The 27192-nt window shown below is 41.8% G+C and overlaps 2 protein-coding genes across 4 annotated transcripts in view; one reads left to right on the top strand and one right to left on the bottom strand.

Moving 5' to 3' along the window:
- Window positions 1-27192, bottom strand: part of CACNA2D3 (calcium voltage-gated channel auxiliary subunit alpha2delta 3) — a 951279-nt gene that overhangs the window by 144541 nt on the left and 779546 nt on the right. The gene's annotated exons all lie outside the window — the stretch shown is intronic.
- On the top strand, window positions 385-10631 carry LRTM1 (leucine rich repeats and transmembrane domains 1). The gene is made up of 3 exons (XM_003818724.6): window positions 385-539; window positions 3221-3817; window positions 9562-10631. The coding sequence occupies exons 1-3, from the start codon at window positions 533-535 to the stop codon at window positions 9993-9995; spliced, it is 1038 nt and encodes a 345-aa protein (XP_003818772.3). The 5' UTR covers window positions 385-532; the 3' UTR covers window positions 9996-10631.

Raw genomic sequence — 27192 nt, 5'->3', positions numbered from 1 at the left:
CCCAGGTGAGGGTCCCGTCCAGCATCCCCCAACCCAAAGAGGGGTGACCCGGCATGGTTAATAAGTCAACAGAATTCAGAAGCCACAGCCGGATTAAGAAGGCAGTTTTATTTTGGTGCCCTGTACTTCAAGCAGATTAAATAATCAAAAAGGCCGAGGCACTGGGGTCATGTTTGAATGCTACAGCTGTTCACCAAGGTTTGACAAACATTCTTTATGCGGCTCATCGTCTGAATGGGAAAGGCAGGGATGATCCTGGGGAGGCCAACATTTTAAGAAAGAAGAGGGGCACGATCCCAAGATCCTCTTATGGAAACTGATCCCAGCCAGATGGAGACAAGGGGAAGGGCTGCTTAAATAAGTGGTCTTTTGAAAGCAACAACTGTTTTCTGCATTGAAGAAAAGCAAGGGCAGGGTTCAGAAAGACTGAATGTAAAGCTGGGCTCCGAGTCTGCCATGCCCTTCGTGTGTTGCTCTGCACATTAATTAAAGGGTCTACGAGGTCAGCAAGGACGCCCAAGAAGACTCAGTCATGAAAGGTGAGCCCTGATCAATTCCCGTTGGAAAAGTTCTTGTCTGGGAGAAAGATGGTATCCCCTCACAAAGGTATGTGCGGGAAGTCTATTCTCAAGTCGTCTGTCTTAAAAGACTGGACAGATATGAAAAATGTCTCTGCATGGAAGGATTTATGTTTGCGCATGTTGGGTGCAGAGGAAGAGGGTGGAGAGAAATGTATGCAGTCATGACATGAATATGTAGTTGGCATGTCACGGGCCATTTCATAGAAAACATGGTGCTTGTAGTTGGAGTTCATATATTATTCCTTTGGGGGGAAAAGTGGAACCAATGAAAGAATGAACAAATTGGCTACAATCTCAGAGAGGCAAGCCTTTCATTAATAGATCAGTGGATTCTGCGGCAAACATGTTCTCTGGTTTAAGAATTAATTTCCTGCAACTAATTAATGCTTGAGCCCCACAGCTAAAAATGAGGGGTGTCCGTTCATTACTGAGGGGAAGATGTTTTGGCTTTGAAAGGAGTCATTTAGATTATTTGCAAAATTATAGAAAGGAAAACAGTGGTTTTGCTCTTTGATATTCTGGAAAGGGGAAGGGGACTGTGATGTTCTGCATCCCTTGAACTAAATTAAACTGAGAAGACTCTCTTTCAGAAGGCTCTCTAAACATCTTCCCTATTGCCCTAGAGCACTGTTAGCCTCAGTAGAGAATTTAAGGAAGACAGGGGAAAAGGCTCAAGTGCATGACAGCCATGCTGTGTATTTCCCTAGTTAAGGCCCAAAACAAGCAAGCAAGCAAGCAAGCAAGCAAGCAAACAAACAATCAAACAAAGCCCCTTTCAAGAGCTTCCACTATGAGTAGATAACTATTTTGAGTTTTGGATATTATTGTGTGGCCTCATGAATTCCTCTACCACTTTATAATAAACTGCCCTTGACAGATGTTTGCCATATTTTGAAATTCAAGTCTCAAAAAAAAAAAAGATGGGAGTGTTACAGCTACTTTGGTGAATGACAGAGCAGTATCTAAGAAAATGTGAACTTAACCTCCTCTCTGAGCCCTGTGAGAAGATTTCTCTGGATTCCAGAGACCCTCTCCCAGTTCCTGCACAGCCAAGGCAGTCTGAACAAGGATGCTGTTTTATAGCATCATTTAGAATGAAGAAAAAAACTGCAACAGTTCAACTACCCCTCATAAGAGTGGGGGTAAATATTAATACTAAATGTGGCATGCTCTCACCATGGAATATGCTACAACAGTTAAAAGGAATGAATTAGCTTTCCACGTATCCATGTGGATAGATCAGTTTTCAGTGAACAGAGCAAACTGCAGAATGAGACATATTGACGATTACATTTATTTGGATTTTTAAAAAGTGTTATGTAAAACAGAGTGTGTGTGTGTGTGTGTGTATTTGACAGGCAGTGGAGCACAGTAGATAAGAACTCTGACAGACTCTGGAGGGAGGAAAAGTGGAGCACAGTAGATAAGAACTCTGACAGACTCTGGAGGGAGGAAGACAGCCTTGGTCCTTATCACAGCTCTACTATAATACTCTGTGTGAACTTGGGCAAGTGATTCAGCTTTTCTGTGCCTGGCTTCCTCATCTTTCAAATGGGGATAATAATGGAACCATATTTACAAGGTTATGAGGATTAATTAATATACATATTTATAAAGCACTTAGAATGGTAGGTGGCTCAAAATGCATGCTATATGGTTATTTGAGATTTTTGTCATTACTAATGATTGTTTTTAAAATGTCTGGAGAGACACATCAGTAATGGTGTGAGGAAAAGGGCTTATGCTGGAAAATAGAAATTGGGCATGAATCAAAGTAAGTTCAACTGCATAAGTAATGCATTGTTCTTTTGAGTTAAAAGAAAAAAGAATCAAGGAAGTACGATAACCCATGAAGGACTTGCAGAACTATTATAGAAAATGGGTATTTATTATACTATTCTTAATGCTTTTCTATATTTTTATAATCTTGAATAAAAACGCAGCAGACACTATCCTTGTTCATGGAATTACAATGGCAAAAATGGATATCAATATGTAGCAGCGCCTTCGATCTGCCCTATCCAATACAGTAACCATTAGCCACACGTGGCTACTGTTGTTTAAAATAGTTAAAATGAAATACAAATAAAAATTCAGTTCCTTGGTTGCAGTAGTTGCATCTCAAAAGCTCGGTAGCCACACATGGCTATTGGCTCCCATACTGGACAGCAGATGTAGGACACTTCTATCATCACAGAAAGTTGTATTAGACAGCACTGTTCTGCAGCATACTTTACAGAAACGTAAGTATCTGAAATCCTCTAACACTCTTTTACACATCTGGCCCCATATAATTCTGCTGTGGCCTACAAACGGCATATACACCCCAAATATTTTTTTTCACCCTTCTATTTGATATCACTAAGTCTTCCATCTTCCGAATCAGGAGACACTGAGCGTATCTTTCTCAAGGCTTCAGACAATAGTTGGCACAAAGATTGCAGAAGGTAATGACACTGGGGATGTACTCTGACCAGCCTGGCTCTACTAAAGACGGTGAGTAACAGAACCTCTCTTCCAGGTTGTAGAAGGTTTCACCTGGCTGGAAAGCACATTACCTGTAAATTCCAAGGCGGAAAAGTGCTGATACCACACCTCACAAACTGGTTCCTATCCCAATTTCTTTCTGTTTGTTGTAGGTGAACTGCTCCTGTTTTCCAGTGTGATTGTCCTGCTCCAGGTGGTACGCAGCTGCCCGGACAAGTGTTACTGTCAGTCATCTACAAATTTTGTAGACTGCAGCCAGCAGGGTCTGGCCGAAATCCCTTCCCATTTACCTCCTCAGACTCGAACGCTGCATTTACAAGATAATCAGATACACCATCTTCCTGCTTTTGCATTTAGGTCAGTGCCATGGCTCATGACCTTAAACTTGTCCAACAATTCCCTTTCAAATCTGGCCCCTGGAGCTTTCCATGGGCTTCAGCACTTGCAGGTTTTAAATCTAACCCAGAATTCACTCCTTTCCCTGGAAAGCAGACTTTTCCATTCCCTCCCTCAGCTGAGGGAGCTTGATTTGTCATCAAACAACATAAGCCACCTTCCCACATCCTTGGGAGAGACTTGGGAGAACCTAACTATACTTGCAGTTCAACAAAACCAGCTTCAGCAGCTTGATCGAGCACTCCTGGAATCCATGCCCAGTGTGAGGCTTTTACTTCTCAAGGACAACCTCTGGAAATGCAATTGCCACTTGCTCGGTCTTAAACTCTGGCTGGAGAAATTTGTCTATAAAGGTCAGTCATGTCTATTTGGAACCCCCCATCTGTGTGTTACCAGCCTAGGATGAATCTCATCTGTTCTCTGCATTAGAAAGAATGTGGAGGAGTGTGTAAGGGGTGGATTTGGGCTTTTACACATCGGTGCCATTTCACGGTATGGCGAAAGAGTCAAGTGAGTCATTAGAAGGTGTTTAAATTCAGGTTCTAAATTAATCTACAAATATGTTGCATGGAGATAACTTTCACTTGTTTAATTAATATAACAAGAAGTTACTTATCTGGGAGTATGCTATTAAGAAGGAGGACATTCAATCATCACCTGAATAACTGCTCAACCCCAAATAACACCAACCTCTTATTATCAAGTGTGATCCAATTGTGGGTATGGTTATCTCTCTCTGGGATATTTTTCTCTCTTTGTCTGCTTCTACCCATTTGACAACTGTCATTCTTTTCTAAAATTGTCCTTTCTGCTTTAGCAAACACCACTGTCACTGAAATTGGGTGCAACAGGGCCTCTCTCTAAAGTTACTCACAATTTCTTTAACATGATGACAACAGCAAAGCAAGAGATCTCAGACTATTAAAGACGGGGGCTCTGGAAACCACCCAGGGTTAGCAAACTACAGCCCCAGGGCCACAGCCCATCTCCCGTTTCTGTAAATAAAGTTTTACTGGAACACAGCCATGCCCATTCATTATATAATGAGTGAGTGGTTGCTTTGCACTATAAAAGCAGAGTAGTTGTGACAGGGGCTGTATTGTCCATCTGGCCCTTTACAGAAAAGTTTGCCAACCCCTGTTGTCAATGGGCAACAGAGTCCCAGAGAGGTTCAGTGACTTGCCCAAGATCACAGAGCAGAAGCCCAGGTGAGAACAGAAGGCATGGCTTTTGGGTCTTGACCCGACATTCTTTCCTCCACTTCACAGTGCTTCACTCTTCCTAGCTCTCAGCATGATTCATTCATTCCTATATTTGAGTGCCTTTTGTATGCCAGGCACTGAGAAGATGGCAGTGCCTAACCATCACAGAGATTTCATTCTGGTAGTAGAAACAGATGTTAAATAAGATGATAAATAAAGATACATGTTTAGAATAGCAGTTAGTGCTAAGAAACAATGAGGCAGGGGAAGGGGAGAGTGATAGAATGTGGGTCTCATTTTTGATAGGATGGATGGGAAGATGTCTCCAAGGAGGTGACATGGCTGAGCAGAACCCAAAGACTGAGGAGGAATGAGCCATGAGATAACTGGGGGAAGGAATAGTGAGCACAAAGGGCTTGATGAGGGGGAAAACTTGGCTTGGCTGCAGGACAAAAAGAGGGACGAGACACTGGCTAGTGCAGAGGAAGGGAGTGAGTGGACACAGACAAGACAACACCAGTACTTGGGGGTCAGATCATGCAGAAGTGTGCAGAGAAGGCCAAGATGCTTGGACTTTAAGTGAGATGGAAAGCTCTTGAAGAGTTTTAGTCAAGGGAACAATAGGATCTGATTACAATGTAAAAGGTCACTCTGTAGACTCTTGGGAGAGCTGACGAAAGGCTGCAGAAGAAGAACCAGGGAGATGAGGGAGAAGGTGATTTCAGTCAGCCAGCGAAGATGATGGTGGCCCAAACCAGGGTGGTGAGACATGATCAATGCTGGGAGATACTTGGAATACTGAACTGGCAGACATTGCTAATGGGTTGGAGTGGATGACTAAGAGAAGACCATAATTATGGGAAAGTCTATTTTGATTTGTCCTGCAGTGGTAACCAAGTAAATGGTGATGCCTTCAGCTGACAAGGGGCAAAGAGGGGACTGGGGGGAGCGAGTGAGTGTGTTGGGGAGGTGGTCAATTAGGACTTCAGCTTGGGGCATGTCAAGTTTGAGATGTTCTGTACATATCCATGGGGAGTTGTTGAGTTGGAGGTTGTATATTTAAGCCCGAAGCTCAGGAAGATGTTGGAGCTACAGACATGAATTAGGGAAGTCAACAGTGTCTGCATGGTTGTAGCGGTTCTCAGCGGGAATGAGGTTAGGGTGAATACAACATGGGTTGAAACGTACGATATTGAATAAATCCTTCTCAACAATGTAATAGCAAATTACATAATCAATATCCAGTCGGCATTCAAGCCCACCAGCAACAGGAGCCACATACTATGGCAACATCTTCCTTATAAGAGGTTACAAATAAAATTGTTTACATCTACAGGTAAAGTGGCTTGAACTATTGTATTGTGGATTAAATTGTAAGCACAGGCCAGCCAACACAGAAAGATAGTTTTCATTAAAGAACATTTCTTGATTAAAAAAAAGAAAAAGTTCCCAGGACTAGGGCACTGGAAGCAACCTGGGATGGGATGAAATCTGCCCTACTCTGCCACAAACTTGCTGGTGGTCTTTGGGAAAATTAGTACACTTCCCTAGCACTCAGTGTCACCAGAGGGAAACTGGAGTTCCTACGGCCCATTCCAGTCCTCAGATTCTGTGACGCATTTCAACACGCCGTCACAACAGAGCTGCATGAGTACAGATCACAGCTTTTCTTCGGAGGAAGGCAGAAATTGATTTGGGGTAATAAGACCTGGATGTCCCAACATAACTAGGAAAAATCCAAATATGTGTCAAACATGGGAGACAGTCTGATTATAGATATATTGAATACAGGCAAAATAAGGGAACAGATATGAGTCAAGATCTTCTTTTAAAAAAAGATATATAAACAAATGCAAACACTACAGGTATTAGGGCAGGCTAACTGACATAACAGACTAGCCCAGACTTTAGTTATATATGCAATAAAATCTGTTGCTCATTCATGTCAGAGTTCAAAGGAAATGGGGGCAGGGTCTGCATTCCATGCAGTCATTTAGGGACATAAGCCCCCTCGAGCTTGTGATGTCGCCAAGTTTATCACGTGGCCTCTAAGGTCATCCCCAAGTGGGAACAAAATGCATGGCGGATTACACGGGGGCTTTATGGCCTGGAGGTGGCATTAATTAATTCAATTAATTGAATTCCATAGTCCAGAATTCAATTAATTCAATTAATTGAATTCCATTGTCCAGAATTCAATCACATGGCCTCAAATAGACCACAAAAAGTGGGAAAATTTAGTCTTCCTGCTGGCCTAAGAGCAAAAAGATGTGCTTTGGTGAATACATAATAATATCTCCTCCAAAGAAATATGCACACAGATTGTATGATTAATATTTCTCTCTATTTACTACTAAACAAGTCATCTTCACTTCACTAAACATTTACTCTGAGCTAGGTATTATGCTAAATACTTGACATATTTTATCCAACTGAGTCCTCAGAGCAATCTTGGGAAGTGAATTTTAATTATCCTCATCTCCCACTTTCCAGATGAGCAAGCAGAGGCACAACGTGGTCAAGGGAGTTTTTCACGGCTGCACAGCTATGTAATGTTCAGACTCAAGATTTGAATCTAGTTTCTCCCAAGACAGAGGTGAAGAGCTACTAGTGATCAGATAGAGAACAATGAGTGCTTGGCAAGCTGGAGCTTCTTGCATTGTCAGTTACGTTAATCTAGAAGGATGTGGGACCCTCAAGCTGTAATCAGCAGATTTGACGAGGGGGTCATGGCCCATGAAATGGTGGAGAGTGGGAGTTGCATCCTGGCTGAGGATCACCTGCACAGGAGACCACAGAGCATTTGGCAGCCATAGCCCCTGCCTTCCAGCTATGTCCCAGGCTCCAGTCTGGGTATTTCCTTGGCTCTGGGTCCAGAGGCTGTGGCTCCCACCTTAATACCGAACAACAGAAAGTCTGGAACTGGAGAAACACAGTTCTTAAGTCTGGGGTGATTGGGTAAACCACCCTAGTCAAGGTGGAAGTCAGCTGATGAACCTGTCCATCCCCCTGGCAGGTGGTCTTGCTTCCCCTGATAGAAGTCTCCATGCTCTCTGGCTGGATTAAATATCATGACTACTTCTCAAAGCCCCATCATTTCATTTCTGTCTCTCTGACCTTTTTGTCTTGCAACCAACTTCCTGGCAGAGGCTCCTATGGTCAGGTGCAGAGGAATGAAATGGTCCATGAGGCAAGAATCCTTAATCTCAATGGCACTTTGAACTCATCTGGAGCAGCTGCTCTGAACCTCTGGCCTCAGGAAAATCAGTGGCTCAAAAAAGGAAGAAATTCCCCTTTTATCTTTCTGCTTTAGGGTGAGGACTGTTTCCTCAAAGGATTGCTAGAGAAGCCAGGAGGAACCCAAGAGACTCTGGTGGTGGGTGATTCAGTTTTAAGCAGTGGCAACAAAAAGGACATGGGTTGAATTTTGCCACTGCCACTCACCCTGGTGTGTTGGGGCCACCTGATAATCCTTGCACTGCAAGATAGGCCCTATCTACCTACAGGGCCACTTATGACTTATCTTGTAGTAAGCTTAGAGAGAGTAAATGTGAAAGCATTCCTAAAACTCTGAAGTGCCATGCAATGGAGGGTGCTAATAATGTTGAAGTGATGCCCTCTACATATGTCTTTCTGGTATAATTTCCTAATTCACTTATTGTGTGTACTAAGAATCTCCTCCAATCTAACTTTGCTAACAGCAGTGCCAGTCTTTTCGGCTGGCCTAGGGGAGGTGCTTATGGCAGCCCGAGAGGGCCAAGGTGCAGGTCATGGGGCAGTTCTGTCCAGTCAAAAGGCTTCCTAGCAGACAGTGCCGAGGGCCATCCTGCCCACTCCTCTGACCTCACAACGCTCCTGAGAGGAGGATGTGGCGAGGCAGCGAGTGTAGTGGAAAAAACTTGGACTGAGCATGGAGAACTGGGTTTGGATGTTGTTTCATCCACTCGTGACCTCTGTGAGTCTGGACAAGAGTTACCTACAAGAGTGGAGTATTAGGACTTATCTAACAGTGCTTTGTAAACCATCAAGTTGGATACAAATAGCATGTTTTCATGGCAGAAAATTAAGTCAGCGAAGCACGTTTTCCCAAAATCAAAGAGTAAATCAGTGGTCACACTAGACTAGACTTCAGTCTGCTAGCTCAGGGCTCTCTCCAGGAAAGAATGACCGACCACCCAAATTCCCCCGACCAACAGCAGTCTACACACCTGAGGATATCAATCACCTTACAGGTAATGGAAACTGGGTTTAATAACGCATTGGAAAGTTCAGTATTCAAAGCCGTAAATGTTCTGAGGCCTGAGGAGACACATTCATGGTACCGAATTCCAGGAACTAAACTTCCAGTATTGTCAAATCCACAGATCACTCCAAGACCATTCCACCTCTCCATTTGGCATCACTGAACAGTGTTGAGACACACAGGATCTTTGTAATAAACACATAACATCACAACAATGCACATTTATTTTTACTTTTTCCTTAGATTTTCAATGGGAATCTGGTACAAAAGTTTTCTTGTCTGTGGGGCTCACTAGGACCATGCGTGGCACGAATGCAGTGGGCAGCTGTGCCCTCACCATCGGCCCCCAGCGTGCCTTCTTGTCAGCTTTTGCATTGTTTTCTCTGAGCATTTATAGAACATGAAGGTTACTGGGCTTCTAATGAATTCTTGGCCATAAGTAATTGCCAATTTAGTGTGTGGCATTTTTAGTATTTAGCCAATTTAGGAATCCTAAAATCATAAAATATGGTTGTTAAATTCTTTGACTCCAGGATTTAAAAAAAAAAAGGTACTTCATAAATTCCATCTGCCTAAGTTTTTGCAGGCAGAGGATTTTGGAACTCTGTTGTATCAAGGCTTTGTTATTGTTCTTTGCTTTTGTTTTTTAAAGGGGGAATAACAGACGGCATCATCTGTGAATCACCAGACACCTGGAAGGGAAAGGACCTCCTTAGGATCCCTCATGAGCTGTACCAGCCCTGCCCTCTTCCTGCTCCTGATCCAGTGTCCTCGCAGGCTCAGTGGCCCGGCTCTGCCCACGGTGTGGTCCTGAGGCCTCCTGAGAACCACAACGCGGGGGAGCGAGAACTCTTGGAGTGCGAGCTCAAACCCAAGCCAAGGCAGGCCAATCTGCGTCATGCCATTGCCACTGTCATCATCACTGGCGTTGTGTGTGGGATTGTGTGTCTCATGATGTTGGCAGCTGCCATCTATGGCTGCACCTATGCGGCAATCACAGCCCAGTACCATGGGGGACCCTTGGCTCAAACCAATGATCCTGGGAAGGTGGAAGAAAAAGAGCGATTTGACAGCTCACCAGCCTGAGAGCTTTTGTCTCAAATAGGATTGGTCATTGCAGGCCAGAAGATAGCGTCTGAGTAGGGCTGATGTGTTTCCTGTTAGTCTGATTTTGCTTTTGCCAAAAGACAAAAAAAAAAAAAAAAAGAAAAAAAAAAGATGTGTCTGTAAAAAATATTTCTGGGGAGGAATTTATGTTGCGATCTTTAAAATACTATAGGTAAAATAAAGATGATACTTGTGCTCTGGGCCTGGGAAGTTATTACAATGATTCTATGTGGGGGTAAGACACACATAGAGAAAGGGAAGATGCCATCTCTTCCAGGTACTCTTCTGTGGATTAAGTTCCTTTTACAAAGCAACAGAAATTCAAACACACATGCCAATCAGCATTCCTGGGAGCTTTATGGTCCACTGGAAAACTGCCCAATTTTGAGTGCTTGGGAAGAGGCTGGTGATCTTACCCGACGGGCATTGAATGCCTCTATAATTCGAGTTCATGCTAGATCAGTGATACTTTTAGATGTTGTATATGTTATAAATTTAGTGGAAGCTGTTGGTTGGGAATTTCATAGCTTGCCACAAGAGTCAAAGTCTATTTCATTTTCGAAATCAGAAAACCATTTGGGGCCTTCTAGGCCTCAGAGGAAGAAGAAGATTCCATGTCCGGATAATAGGACTCAGGCCCTGAGTCTGGGGAAGTTTTCTGATGAAAGGTTAAAAAACATATAAACAAACACAAAGAGGATGGGGAGCCAGAATTTGGGGCAGATATTACCAAAAGGCCATATCCACCAAGGGATTGGAACCTTCCATTTATAACTCTTACAGCAGGAATGAATTTAGGTTGGGCTGAGAGCGAGATAATGACTTTTGTGTATCTGTATCTGCATACATAGCGCACAGAGTGCATAGAGTTGTACAACCACACCCACACATAAACATACTCTGAGCAATCAGTTTACCCACTAATGAAATGCAGCCGTGTCAGGGTGGAAGCCAGCAGCTGTTGTCCACCACCCAGATTGTCTACTCCCCACACTGGGATAGGAGTAAGAAGGAAGACTGCAGAGAGTGGGAATTACCAAGAAACTCAAGATAGGTGGCGGCAGCTATCCTCAATGTTATTTAGGCCATGGTTTTAAAAAATCAGGTGTGGCTGGCTTTACTCCACAGACATGGTCTTGAAGAGTTGCATGCAAAGTGAATTTTTGTAAATTGAATCATCATTTTAATGCAGTAGGGGAGCTGGCTATTTAAAGGAACCTTTCATGGAATCTTTCTGTAATAGAAATAATTGGCTCCAGATTTATGCATTTTGTAAATTTTGCATTTTCTCATGCTAGGTTTTCTTAAAGTGGAATCTACCTGTTCTCTCTCATGATGCTCACAGTCACCTGTTAGTATTAAAATCATTTTACACAAGAAGAGAGGACAGAGAAGTTATGGACATGTTAAAAGCAGAGAATGGCAAATATAGGGCCAGCTGTCCCTCCAGAGGCCATGACAGACATTGCTAATCAATCTCAGCACTCTTCCTAGCTCAGCACCACAGATGCCTTAAGACAGCACTGTAGGCAACCAGAACTAATCAACTGGAGTTGGTTCAAAGGATAAAACACATTTGCTACTCAGGGTACTGGCTCTACATTCACTCCTTCAGGCCATGTAATGATTGGTTTGGATCCTAAATCAGTAGTCCATTCTCTAACTGAAATGTGAATGGAAGGTTCACATGTGTATGGGATAGATGCAGGGAAACGGGTGAACCTATCACTTCCTACTGTGCAGGTCTCACACGGATGCACCTCTAATAATCACAGAGACAATCTACACCTGCCATGGTGCTTCATAGCTAGTGTGGGCCCCACACACCCAGAGGCTAAAGATGGACCACCTTTCTGGAGCAGCAATTTTGCTAGATGATTTTTCTAGGGGACAAAGTTTAAATTTCGATGGTAATTTTTTTCTGAATATCGAAAGAAACTGAAATACCTTAAATTGTAGATCAAAGAAAGACCCCAAGGAAAGCCTGCTGACCCATCAGCTCTGTCCCAGGCCCTGGCACCTCCTCTCCATGGGCCACTCAGTGGACATGGCTCAATATCCTTCTTTATGGACGTAGTGACTACTTTCCAAGTGAAAAAACCTTTCTTTCCATGGCCCTGGACTGAGGATGCTTGGCCAAGAAGGCAGTGTGAGAAAGGAATTATACGTTTTTATACCTTGTCCCAGTTTCACCAAATGTTTCCAGAGCTCACACCGTGTACCGTGTACCAGACATAGTGCAAGGCGTTCTTGTGTAATCCTGACACCCACCGCATGAGCCACTTGAACGGATATTACATTAGCTGAGAGCTACTGAGGTCAATAACGCATGCTTCATTTTAATGCAGTGATTTCAGTCAGCAAGTGCACTGGGCCCTGCCAGAGGTTTGGTGACAGTGGAGGTCAACCCAGTCCCCCTACCCACAGAGATTACATGAGGGAGTTTCTGATCCACCACAGAAAACCCTGAACGTGACTAGAATCCTTGCTTGTCAACACTTATATCCTTTTAGATTTCTAAGTACAGATGATAACTCAGGCAAACAGACTTCCTGCTTTATGGGCAGTCTTTAAGGAAAATGATTAAAATGATGCATACTTATATTCAGATTTCTATCTTTTGCCTACAGTCACCACAAACAGCAGTTGGCAATGAAAATAATTACTTACCCTGAAATGTCAACAGCTTCTCAGCACAGAAAAAAATATAAATCAAATTGTTTAGATTAACAAATGCAGAGTTATCATTTGTTAATATGAGAAATGAAATGTTTTAACTGTAAAAAACATTGCAGATGAAAGACCCAATTTGCAGGGTATTCTGTGAGAACCACAAATTATCTTTCACAACCACTATAGCTCATGAGGGGTAATTTGCAAACGCCTCATAGACTATTTTCAGCTGTTTATTGCTGCTGTCATATTCATAGATTCCCTTATAAAAATGTCCTTCTGTCATAGAAGACTTGCTGAGGGTACACTGTGGACAAAAATCACGTTTAGTGTTGATTGTTTCTGAGAAAACTAAAAATATAGTTCTTTCATCATATTTAGTCGAACAGTATGGCTACAGACGGGTGATTTTTGCCTTGCCAGGGATCATAAATTCACAGATATTGTAGCTGTCTGTAGTGAGGCATAAAAAAAGGGGCATGAAGAATGTACTCTGCCACAGAGATTTTGGAGAAGGAAGACCTAGAATCAACTTTATATCTGAAAAGTTTTCACAAATAAGGCAAATATCCCTGACCCTACAGGAAGAATCTTTTGCTTAAGATTATAAAATGCCAGTGGATTACTAAGGGTTTCATTTTTCCTTATAAAAATGGCAAGACTAAAAAGTGATGCACACACAGATTTCTTCCTGAAGGTCTGTGCAAATCAAATCTCCTTGCTTGAGTTAACCAAGTACCCCTGAAACAAGACACCTTTATCTTAGATCCTAAATATCAAAGGAAGTGGTTAAACTAATTTCTAAAATAATCTATCTGTAACACACATTCACATAATTATCCAACAACTGTTAGAAACCTATAACTTTCTATTGCAGGTCAGGAAATTACTGTTTCCAGTTTGGGAAAACCCATCCCTGTATCCATTGCTAAATGCTATTGACAGAAACCTACACAAAATGATATTCCAACTCCACATGGCATTGCTGGGCTATGATCTGCATGCATGACTTTAGGGAACCATCCTTTTGCTCTTTTGATTAAAATGCTTTATTTTTTAGACTCAAATTGCAATGCAGTCTCAAAGAAACCCCTACCCCATTCAGAGAAGCAGCTGCCTAATCAACCACTTCCCTTTCAGATTCTTTTTTATTTTAATTTTTATTTATTTTTACTGATATATAATCCCTTTCAGATTCTTAACTGGACTACTCATATCTACGTTTTACTCCAATGACACTGAATATTCATTTGGGTGGACAGGATAGGATGTCAGCCAGCTACAAAGGCCCATCAAGACGACCTCGATAACAAATCAGAGGACTGGGGATCTGAGAAGGGTCTTAGAGAGCATTTAGTCCAGGCCTGGAGAATTTCAGAATAGCTGCCACCAGCCTTTCTATCCATTGCAGACATTGCTAATAGATCATGACAAAGTTATCTGCTGAGCCCAGACAAGGCCTCATAATTTTTTTTTTTAAATCTGTTTTCCAGGTACCCATTACTGATCAGCTGGAGTTGACATAAGAGATTAAACCTATTTGTTACTCTGATATAGTTCCATGTCCTTATTTTACAGAGGAAACGGAAGCATGGAAAGGAAAGCAACATTACACAAGTCATGCACAGAATTAACTGCAGACTTATAAATGCAGTTGCAGGAGATGGGGTTAGCATAGATAACACAACACGATCCTCACCATTCTTTGTTCATTTAGTGGTGAATCACAATATCAAAACTATGACATTATTATACTAAGTATTTGGATAAGGGCAATTACAACGCCATTATCAGCATTTATTGAGCACCCAATTTCGTGCCATGTATTTTCCAAGCATAATACTTAATTTTCTCTAAGCCTCATAGTAACCAAAACACGTGGGTATTGTACTGCCACATTACATACGAAGACACAGACAGCTTAGGTCATTTGCTCAACGTCACACCACTGGTAAATGGTGGAGTGGGAATCTGGATGAAACTCTTCCCAAGGCCAACACCCAGGCACTTTTCAGGACCTGACAGGTTCAAAGAAGTCAGAGTTAGGATCCTTTCCTGGCACTGCCAACACTTACCTTAAAGCATGGCAGGGCAAAGAAACCCAATCACCAACCAGTAGGACACTGCCAGAGCTCTGGTACTACTAAAACCAGGAGGCCAGCTGAAGGAGCCAAGGCAAAATGGGGAAATAAGAACCCTTTCATAATCTATGGCTCTACTGGGCTGGAAAAGGCAGTCTCCAAATGAGAAGGGAAGAAACTCAGTCATACTCTCTTGAAATTATTTGAGAAAAATGGGAAATTTAGAGTCTAGATTAAGATGCTAGCCAATAAGTATTTCCCATTGAAATACTCATTAATACACAGAAGAGGAGAAAGTTACGAGGGCCACGGAAATTAGGAATACTGCTCAAGGATAGCTAAGTCTCCAGGAGGAATATCTACTATCTAAAGCAGAAGTGCAGCCTTGGCAACATGGTAAAATCCCGTTTCTACAAAAAATGCAAAAATTAATTAGATGTGGTGGCACATGCCTATGATCCCAGCTACACAGGAGCCTGAGGGAGGATTGCTTGAGTTCAGGAGATCAAGGCTGCAGTGATTCATTCCAGTCACTGCACTCCAGTCTGAGTGACCGAGTGAGATCCTATCTCAAAAAAACAACACAAAACAAAACAGAGCAGAGGTGTGACCTTGAAACAGTTGAGTGGGGTGTCAAGGACGAGAGCAATAGTCTGTACAGCCCATCCTATGCTGATATGCCTTCCACTGAGGCCCTGAGTTTAAAAAAAAATCAGAGGAATCATGCTGTCCTGTATGTAGGGTATCTGAGGACATTGAACTTCTACAATACCTCCCATTGAGACCCCACTGTCTTCATTCATTAAAGATGAAGACCGTCTACAATGTGGCATACAGGAGGATGTTCTCCTTTTCCAAGTATTAAGGCTAAAGGAGTGAACAAGAAATATAAAATATCTGTCCCATGAAACTTAACATCTAGCAGAGGGAGAAGATCAAGAAATACAAATCATATCAGGTGGTGAACAAGCAGATGTGAAGAGGAGAGAACGCTGGGGATATGGAAGAGGAAGAGTTTTTATTTTACATGTGGTGATAAGGAAGGTCCCTGCTGAGAAAATATTTGAGGAGAGACCTGAAGGAAATGATGGAACCAGTGGTGAAGGTATCTGGAGGAAAAATGTCCCATGGAAAAGGCATGGCAGGTGCAAAGGCCCTGAGGTAGCAGCAAGGTTGGTGTGACTGAAGAACAAGGAGGTAGTGTGGCTGTGGTTGAGTGGGCAAAAGGGAAGTAGAAGGAGCTGAGATTAGAGGGTAATAGGGGTCAAATCATGTAGGACTTACAGGTTGTGGCAGGTGCTTTTAGGATAACTCTCAATGATTCTTGCCTCCTGGAACTCATGCTCTCTCCTTGACTGTGGGCTGGACCTAGTGACTTGCTTCGAACAAACAGAATATGGGAAAAGTAATAAGATGTCCATTCCAAGATTAAGTTACAAAAAACTCCAGCTTCTATCTTGCTCACTCTCTCTTGCTTGTCCTATTCAAAGTAAACTAGCTCACTATGAGCTACCCTATGGAGAAGCCTATGTGGCAAGGAGGTAAGAGAGGTCTCTGGCCAACAGTGAGTGAGGAACTGAGTCTCTCAGTCCAACAAACCACAAGGAGCTAACTGAATCCTGCTAATGATCTCATGAGTGACGGTGGAAGCATTTCCTCTGTTGAGCCTTCAGATGAGTCCGCAACCCTCAACAACACTTTCATTTCAGCCTCATGGAAGATCCTGAGCCAGAGGACTCAGCTAAGCTGCATCCAGAGTCCTGACTCACAGGTACTGTACAATAGTAAATGTCTGTAGCTACAATGTCTGTAGCTTTAAGGCATTAAGCTTTAGCATAAGATAACTAATACCTGGACCTCTGTGAGAATTTTGGCTTTTAGCTCTGAGTAAAGTGGGAAGTCAATAGAGAGTTTTGGATAGAAGAGTGGCATGATATTACTTATCTTTAACATGATTTCTGTGGCTCATATGAAGAATAAAATGAAGAGGTGAAGGTTGGGAGAAGACAGGGGAAGCGGTAGAAGCTGCTGCTTCTACGACAATCCAGGGCAGAGATGAAAGTGGAGCGGCCCACTGAGGGAACAGTGGAAGTGCTGAGAAGTGGTCAGACTCTGTACATAACTGAAAGAAATAACAGGATTTATAGGCAGATTGGTTGTAGGTAGGAGGAAAAGGAAAGAGTCAAGAATGACTTCCAGATCCTGATTCAAAGCCAGGCACAGGGGTACATGCCTGTAGTTCCAGCTGCTCATGAGGCTGAGGCAGGAGGATCACTCGAGCCCAGGAGTTCAAGACCAGTCTGGGGAAAAACGTGTGACCCCCATCTCTTTAAAAAAAAAAAAAAAAAAGACGACAAAGAAGGAGGAGGAGGAGGAGAAGCGGGGAGGGGGAAGGGAAAGAATAGGAAGAGGAAGAGGAAGAAGAGAAAAAAAGAAGAGGAAGAAGATCCTGATTCAAACAAATTGTAAAAAATAAATGACATTTTTGAGACAACTAGAATTTACATTCTGACTAGGTAATAGATTTAGGAATTATTTTTAGGTAATTGTATTGCTATATTAAAATACAAAGAAGTCCTTATCTTTTAAAGATGTAGGCTGACGTATTTATGAATGAAACGATGTAATGACTAAGATTTGATTTAAAATAATATGGGAGGGGTGGTTGTGGATTGGCAAATTGAAGGACATAGTGGCCAAGGGTTGATGGCTACTGGGATTGGGCACAAGATCCATGGAATTTCATTGTATTTTTTTCTGTCTACTTTTGAGTACATTCAATATTATCCAAGATGACATGCTTTGTTTAAAAAAATAAATGAATGACTCCAAAGGTTTTGGACTAACTAGAAAATGAGAATTATTGAGTTGGATTTTAAATTATCAAGGCTATGGAGAAAGGGTGGAGGGGGAGGGTGTGAATGCAATCAGGACTTCAGCCTGGCATCTAATGAATTTGACAGGCCTATTGGAGAAAGAGTAGAGACACTGAATAGGCAAGTAAGGTCAAGTAAGAGAAGTGTGGCTTGGGAATCACCAGTTTATGAACAGTGTTCAAAGCCTTGAGAGTAAATAGGAGCACAGGTGGAGAACCCTGGGGCCCTCCAACATTTACTAGTTAGGGAGATGAGTGAATCAGCAAACGAGACCTAGGAGGGTTGGACAGTGAGGTCAGCTAAGAACCAAGTAAAGGGAAACTTCAAGGAGAAAGTGATCAACATGGTGAAGCACTGCTAATAGGCCACGACAAAAGAACAATGGAAGTTACTGAAATTACTGGTGACCTTCATGAGGAATATTTCATTGTGGAGTGGGTTTCAGAGAAAATGGAAAACAGCAAGGCAGAGGAGCATATAGCATAAAAGAATGAGTAACGCATCACACAAATAAAATAATGTAACAGAATACTTTTGACTTAAAAACCTGACTATATCATAAAATCTGGAAGTTGGTGGAAGAATGGTAAAGCATATACTATGACCATACACGATGTTTTCATTCTGAAATTTTATTTTGAAAGACAATTTTCTACTACCATCTGCCTGAGCTGTGTCATGTATAATTGTGTACTTTGGCCTTGAGGTGACAATGACATTCAGGCATTGATCCTAACTTCCTGCACATCTTCTCACCCAGAAGAGAACCCAGGAGTTCTTGGTAAGTGCAAACTTTGGGAGACATTGGGAATAAAAAACCCTTGATCAGCACTGTCCCTTTCCCACCAGACACTGATCAAAGCATTTTCCTCAGGCAAGAAAGTCCATGTACTGGACTTTCAGTCAAGTCAAAGGGTTTAGGCAGGGATGTCCAATCTTTTGGCTTCCGTGGGCCACACTGGAAGAAGAAGAATTGTCTTCTTCACCACGCTGATCACTTTCTCCTTGAAGTCTCCCTTTACTTGGTTCTCAGCTGACCTCACTGTCCAACCCTCCTAGGTCTCATTTGCTGATTCACTCATCTCCCTGACTTGTAAATGTTGCAGGGCCCCAGGGTTCTCCACCTGTGTTGCACACAAAATATATTAACACTAATGATAGCTGATGAGCTAAAAAAAAAAAAAAAAAAGATCACAAAAAAAATCTCATAATGTTTTAAGGAAGTTTACGAATTTGTGTTGAGCTGCATTTGAAGCTGCACAGCCCATGGGCCGCAGGTTGGACAAGCTTGGACTCTTCTGCTGCAGATTCTGCTCATGCCCGTCCCTTTTTTCCCAAGGGAGGGAAATTCATGTCAGCTCATCTATCCTCTGTGGGCCCTTTACTTAGCATGAGTCATATATATTCTAGTCTTAACTGAGATCAAAATCCCAACAAGGTCACTAGGAGATTTGCCTGGATAAAGGCGGTTAAATAAATCCCCAAATCTCTCATGAGCCATGTTGGAAAAAAAAAAAAAATCCCATAAACTGTTTTCCACCAAAGCATGTGAGGGCATTTTCAATGTTCTACCAAGCATTATGCTGATTGCACTGTTCAGAGATTTATAAGCTAGAGTGAAGATTAACTAAATCATCGTCTTGACTTACAATGAAAACATATATTTTTAGAAAGCTTAGGATCTTTGATTGGAATTTCTGTGTAACCACACAGACAAAAACATTAGGCACTACCGATGCACAACCTCTGATACTCAAAGCTCTGTCTTCGGCATCCACTTACATAACCTCTGATTTCAATATCTACTTCATTTTTATAGAAACATGTTTAAATAGGTGAGTGAACAAATCAGCCTTTTTCGTTGTTCTTTTAAATAGAATATGTGACATATGTTCATGTGAAGTTGGGTTTGGCAAGCTTTTTCTGTGAAGGAGCAGGTAGTGGATATTTTTGGCTTTTCAGTTTCTATGGTCTCTACCCCTCCATCTACTCAGCTCTGCCATTTTAGCAAGAAGGTATTCACAGACAATATGGGCATGGCTGCATTTCAATACAACTTTGTCTACAAAAACAGGCAGTGGAGAGCTCACAAGATTTTTTGCTTTTTCTCTTTTGTTTTGAGACAGGGTCTCACTCTGTCACCCAGGCTGGAGTACAATGGCATGATCTCGGCTCACTGCAGCCTTGACCTTCCTGGCTCAAGCTATCCTCCCACCTCAGCCTCCTGAATAATTGGGACTACAGGTGCCTGCCAGCCTGCCCAGCTAATTTTTGTATTTTTTTTGTAGAGGTGGTGTTTCACCATGTTGCCCAGGCTGGTCTTGAACTCCTAGGTTCAAGCAATCTACCTGACTCAGCCTCCCAAAGCATTAGGATTACAGGCATGAGCCACCACACCCGGCCTGACAAGGTATTTATATCCAGAATATATGAACAACTCTTACAGCTCAACAATATGAAGACAACCTAATTTAATTTAAATATGGGCAAAGGATCTGAATAGACCTTTCTCTAAAGAAAATATACAAATGGCAAGTAAGCACACGAAAATATGCTAAGTCATTAGGGAAATAGAAATCACTTCACACCCACTAGGATGGCTAAAATAAAAAAGACAGATAGTATTAGAAAGGATGTAGAAAAACTGGAATGTTCATATGTTGCTGGTGGTGGTGTAAAATGGTGCAGCCACTTTGGAAAACAGTTTTGCAGTTCTTTCAAATACCAAACAGAGTTACCATATGACCCAACAATTCTACTTTTAGGTATGTACCCAAGAGACTATAAAAACATAGGTCTGTACAAAAACATGCGCATGGATGCTCATATCAACATTACTAACAGCTAAAAAAGCATCCATCAACTTATGAATGGATGTGCTAAACGTTGTCTATCCATACAAGGGAATATTATATGGCAATTTAAAAATGAAGTACTGATACAGGCTACAATGTAGATGGATCATAAAAACATTATGTTAAATGAAGGAAGCTTGTCACAAAAGGGCACATATTACATGATTCCATTTATCTGGAATGTCCAAAAATAGACAAATCCATACAGAAAGTACATGAGTGGTTTCCTAGAGCTGTAGTTTGCGAACCTCAGCTCTGAGGCACAGGTATGTGAAAGTGTGAGTTTCTAAGTTTTAATACAAAACATATGAAGATATTATTAATATAATCTTCTGATATGCAAGTTTTCAGAAAAAATAACATAATACAGGAAACAGCACTGACTAGTGAGCAGCAGTGGGAGTAACATATGGTAATTCTTAATGAAGAGAGCGACAATAATAATTTAGCAGCTAATGATTATTACCCACCCAGATGTAAGCATTTACCAAAAACTTTATATACATAAAAACTTATTTCTCTCAACAGGAATCAGACACTCCCCCAAACGCAAGACTGAATCTGGGTATGAGACATATTCCAGTATTGGTTAATTCCTTCCCTTTTCTCTGGTGGTAAAATAAATGTCCACCTTTTAAAAATAAGGCTGTTAGAGATCCAGCCTCTTCACCAAACAACCTCCTCTTAACACATGTGAAAAGGAAGGCACAGGGGTGAGGCCTGGGGAAGGGGATGGCCTGTGCTCACTCATAAATACTCAGTTCACACTGTCTTTTATGTCCACATCCCACCATGACCTCTAAAAGAAGTGGCTTAACTTGCTGATTTAGAACACACAAGCAGGTATGAGGATGTGTCACCCCAAAATTCTGCTGCTCGTTTTTGAGTGGAGGGCGCGTTGGGGCTTTTGAGGAGTTTAGAAAGGGACAGTAACTCTTGGGAGCAAGTGTCCTGGAGAGTGAGCACAGAGGATCCAGTTTCTCAAAACTCTGGGCTATTTTTATTCCTGGGGCAATAATCCTCAACATGCCCTTGTCACTGGCTACTGTGTGGTATGCAGAGCAGCTGCTCTAATGTCCAGCTCTCACTCTTAAACTCTGCTGTAGACTTTAAATAAAGTGTGACCTATAGCTACATCACTAACCCATTTCTATAAAGTTTGCTGTTGTCAGTCCTACTGGCTTAGACCTGCTTCTGTCCCTGCATAGTACTCATTTGTTAGCTTAATAAAAATGTCAAACATATAAAAAGTCCCATCTCATAGTTGACATTCAGAGCAAAGACTTGCCTTGGGTTGCCCACTTTCCCTGGGTCAGCTACCCACCTACTCATCAGCTCTGGTTGTAGAACCTGGTAACTACCCCCAAAACCCAAGAGACTCATTCAGGTCTCACAGCACCCACGTGGAATATGGACACATGGATGAGGAATCTCATTCCAGGTTACTGGAGGCATTAGTTCCCATTGTATATGGGATATACTCTTCCTGTATATCTTTGCATGATGACTGCAGACTGCGTCTCATGATTCACACCTCCATTCATGTCACCTCATCAGGGAGGCCTTCTCAAACCACCCCCAACCTGGAAAGGCATTGCCCCACCACATACCCATGTGCACATGGCTGCGCACTTCCTCTCCCCTTTGCCACTGCCAACCACATTTCATCTCTTAATCCTACTCCATTTCTAGAGAGTATTTACCACTACTAGAAATCAATCCTTCCTTCCTTCCTTCCTTCTTCCTCCCTCCCTCCCTTTCATTTCTTCCCTTCCTTCCCTTCCTCTCTCTCATTCCTGCAATACTTGTCTGTATCTGCCACACAAATGGAAGCTCTCCATTGGCAGCAACTTGGCCATGCTCAGCATTCTCAGAGGGTGCTGCAGCATTTGTGTGGAACAATTCTTCATTGGGAAGCTGTCATCTCAGTCTCTGGACGTCGATGCCAACAGTGCCCTTGTCATCAATTGACAATCCCCTGACACCCTCCACAGTGCCTTCTGGGGTACTTGTTCACAGCTGTATCCCCAGCGCTAGGAACATTGTAGGTGCAATATATATATTTATTGAATGAGTTAATTAAAAATAAAGAAATGAATCAAGATTGTTAGTCTATAAGGAAAAACACTGAATTTGAAAGCACTGAGTTGAAGTTTACCTGTCAGTTTAACCCAACAGTTCTCAATCTCAGCACTACTGACATGTGAACCACATAATTCTTTGTTGTGGAGGCTGTCTTGTGCTTTGCAAGATGTTTAGCACCATTCCTGACCTCTACCCACTAGATGCCAGTAGCATCCTCCTAACCAGTAGTGCCAATCAGAAATGTTTTTTGATGGTGCCAAATGTCCCCTGGTGGCAAAATCACCCCCGGTTGGAAACTACTGGTTTAATCAGTAAGTTTTCATTTTTGCCAAAATAAAATAGTTCCTTTGCTCAGATTTTAAAAACTAGAGGTTTATCCAGGCAGACTTGATACACACTTTCTGACATACTAGTTAACTCCTACATACCAAATATGTGAGATCCCACCAAAGGAATGTTGACAAGTTAAATTTTTGCCTAGAACATTTTGCCAGCATTATTCACCTAACTCTAATGAAGGGCCCATAGTAAATACTGCATTCAGATTAAATACCACATACTTGGCAACAGTTAATGATCACTGATGTTAATCAATCCCTTTCCTAATTAGCTGGTTAAATGGGATCTTCCCCTTCATTACACTGCCCTGAGTTATGCAAATGAGACCACATAACCCACATTTTCAAATTTCTCCAGTAACAGATCTAAAGTGTTCTGTGTTTCTTGCAAATCAACTCCCAAACTTACTAAAATTCATTGAATTTTATAATTTAAAAAGATATATAAATCCTACCTCAATAAAGCTGTTTAAAAAGAGCAGTTTCTATAAGAAACCAATGTCTCTGGTGTCTATACTCCTTTTTATCTGCTGATGTGATCAGATTAGCTATTCTAAGCATCACCTTAGATGCCCGGACCTCAGAAAAGACATCTACTGATGCAGAGATAACTACTGGTCCAACAAGGTTGCTTTTGGGATGTGACACAAAACAATTTTCTATTCCTTAAAATATTCATATTGATCAATATCATATTACTATAGTATGGACTGGAGTTTTAGCTACTGAGTGATTATCTGTCTTAGAGTTTTAGTCAAGTACTATGTTTCCACTATCTGGTCAATAAATATGTACCTACATAAAGGAGGTGAAAATGAAGTCCGTCTTCCTTGAATCATTTATTTATCCAGTATCGCTCCCATATGGACCGTATGTTAGCCCTTGTACTTGGCACTGGGAATAAAAAGATAATTGGGTCTTTGCCCTTAAAGAGTTCAAAACTATCTAAGAAATCAAAATGAAACATTTTTAGGAGCAATTTTAGATTTTGGTATGTTAAAAGGTACACTTTAAAGCAAGTGCACATAATTCAGATTTCATTATTTAATATTTTACACATCTCTAGAAGTCTGAAATTGTTAACAAATATTGGGATTGAGTATCTTGTATTTGTCAGAGGGAGGGTCTAGAAGATAAACAGGGAAGTCAGACAGACAATTTGAGGAGGGGAAGAAGTCTCCTGCAGGGCCACACCTTCCATCTTGCTTCAATTCTGCCTCCCTGCATTTCTTCCTACCAGGTCATTTCTACCCTGATATGGTAGATGCGGTGCCTATGACTGCTGGACTAGTGGGCCAGGTCTCTCCAGGGAGAACAAAGTAAAGAATCACCACCACGATCAGCGTAATTTATAAAACTCAAGTCAACAATAAGTAAGTTAAGGCAAAATAGGTTTTGCCCTTTCTCCTCTCTTGTGTGTGCTCTCTTGCCCTTCTACCTTCCGCCCTCTGTCATAACATGACACAGCACGAAGGCTCTTGCCAGATGTGGGCACCTGGATCTTGGGGTTTGCAGCCTGCAGAACTGTAAGAAATAAATTTATTTTCTGTATAAATTACCCATTCTGTGGGAGAAAATTTTTGCAAACGAAGCATCTGATAAAAGTCTAATGTCCAGTATCTATAAGGAACTTAAACAAATTTACAAGAGAAAACAAATAGCCCCATTAAAAAGTGGGCAAAGGACATGAATAGACACTTCTCAGAAGAAGACATACGTGCAGCTCACAAGCATATGAAAAAAAGCTCAACATCACTGATCATTAGATAAATGCAAATCAAAACCACAATGAGATACCATCTCACACCAGTCAGAATGGCTATTATTAAAAAGTCAAAAAATAACAGATGCTGGTGAAGTTGGAGAGAAAAAGGAGTGCTTATACACTGTTGGTGGGAGTGTAAATTAGTTCAGCCATTGTAGAAAACAGTGTTGCGATTCCTTAAAGAGCTGGAAACAGAACTACCATCCTACTCAGCAATCCCATTTCTGGGTATATACCCGAAGGAATATAAATCATTCTATCATAAAGACACATCCAAGTGTATTTTACCGCAGCACTATTCACAATAGCAAAGACATGGAATCAACCTAAATGCCCGTCAATGATAGACTGGATAAAGAAAATGTGGTACATATACACCATGGAATACTACGCAGCCATAAAAAAAGAATGAGATCAGGTCCTTTGCAGGAACATAGATGGAATTGCAGGCCATTATCCTTAGCAAACTAATGCAGGAACAGAAAACCAAATACCGCATGTTCTCACTTATACGTAGGAGCTAAATGATGAGAACACATGGACACAGAGAGGGGAACAACACACACTAGGGCCTAATGGAGGGTGGAGGGTGGGAGGAGGGAGAGGATCAGGAAAAATAACTAATGGGTACTAGGCTTAATACCTGTGCAATAAAATAATCTGTACAACAAGCCCCCATAACACAGTTTACCTATGTAACAAACGTGCACGTGTACCCCTGAACTTAAAATAAAGTTAAATAAAAAAAATTACTCATTCTGTGGTATTCTGTTATAACAAAACAAAATGGATTAAGACACTGGTTATTATTTACTTATAGCTAGAGTGCCTGGCAAAAGCAGAGGCTCAGGAAATATTTATTTATTGAATGAATGAATATGCCACCAACTTTTAGATAAAAACAGGTTATGCTAAACTCTAACATTTTTATTCTTCTCTCTTATCCAAGAATTTTCTTGTTTGTTTTCTCATTTTATCCCTGAATTGACACACGGGAAGGCAAGGGAGGTAATAATCCCAAGCCTATTTTAGATAGAACTTTAGAGACCCAAGACCACACATTTAGCAAGTTATAGAGTGAATGACAAACTGCGTGGACCTTACAGTCCAAGATCTGCATTTCCAGTGACAACAATGCAATGGATGAGGGACCTGACACAACAGAAGGTTCCAGGGCTAGGATGAGACTTGGTAGGCCAAAGGGAGAGTCCCACCACTTCTTCCTGTGCAGTGGGAAAGCAATTAAGAAAATGCAGCACACTGGTGGCAGCTGGAGAGTTGGCAGGCTTCTCAAGAGAAGGACTGTAAGCAATGTCATAGGCCGGGAAGATGGATGGGGCCCATTTATGCACCAAGGCTGGCGTACGAATGGAATCTTGCCCAGTCTGACTGGCCTTTCTTCAAAGGTGTCATTGACAGATGAGTATCTAAATGTTTTTGTTTAAAAAAGAAAACACACAAAAGAGAAAGAAGAGAATAAAACAAAAAACAAGAAAATGAAACAAAAAAACCTCTTTCTACCCCAGACATATACAGCCAATGAACATGAGATGACCAGGTCAGGCCTGGGAGCGAAGCTGGCCTTTCCAAGGAGTCCTTGATAATTATTTGCATAGTTGTACACCTCTTCTTTCAGAAGAGTTCCACTTTAACACAAGGATTTCATTGAGACCTAACATTCCTGCCAGTCGGCTGTCTCCCATCTGCTGTTGGGGCACACTGATGGGAGAAAAGCCTGCTCACATATTCATCTTCATCTGCCAAAACAAGGCTTCTTCCCCAATTAAAATGGCCTTTTTAATTTTAGAGTGGTAAACAGTGTCTACTTAATTTGAGGAAAATACACAGAGGAAAGTTACCAAACCTAATCACACAGTGATATGATGGTTGAGTCAGAGTCAGGAAAACTTGGGGAGGGGGTGCTGAAGAGGCCGCTCTGTTTTTGGAGACAGAGAGGTCTTCTTGAGGTCACTGCCTTCGTGGTGCTGCATCCACAGCAGCCTTCAACATCAAAACCAAGCAATTCTGTTTTATCTTTGTCTACCAAAGTTTGAAAAAGGTTAACAGTCACCAATTCTAAAAGGTAAGGACTAAATACGGTTCTTTAAATGACCTTGCTTCTTGGCCTTGCTCTGTAATTATCTTCTGAAAATGGGGGCCATTTGGCATACACAGAGAAGCAGTAAATAGGAGGGTGCCTTCTCCACCCGCTCAGGGTGGACCAAACTGTGTCTCGTGACCTGCCTGTGGTCTATGGCCAGCGATGCAACTCGACAATAGACTGGCATAGCATTTGGAAAGTGCACGTTCTTCTCTAGACTGGATACACAGTGTTCAGGCTCAGACCACGTTTCACCTATACTCAGCCAAACAGGCATTTATGAAATGTAAGGCATTTGGAAACATGTGAGCATAGTTTGTAAACTTGGACAGAGGTGGCTGGGACAGGCACAGTGACCTTAGGGCTCATCCTTCATGATGACTAAACTAGAAACCCAAAGAA

The sequence above is a fragment of the Pan paniscus genome, chromosome 2, assembly GCF_029289425.2.
Source record: "Pan paniscus chromosome 2, NHGRI_mPanPan1-v2.0_pri, whole genome shotgun sequence".
NCBI lineage: Eukaryota > Metazoa > Chordata > Mammalia > Primates > Hominidae > Pan > Pan paniscus.
This window is presented reverse-complemented; position numbering and strand designations above follow the sequence as displayed.

What these genes read in the sequence shown, in the direction of transcription:
- LRTM1 (XM_003818724.6), top strand. An exon ending in GGAGAAATTTGTCTATAAAG is followed by an intron (nt 3,818 to 9,561) that starts GTCAGTCATGTC and finishes TGTTTTTTAAAG; the next exon opens with GGGGAATAACAGACGGCATC.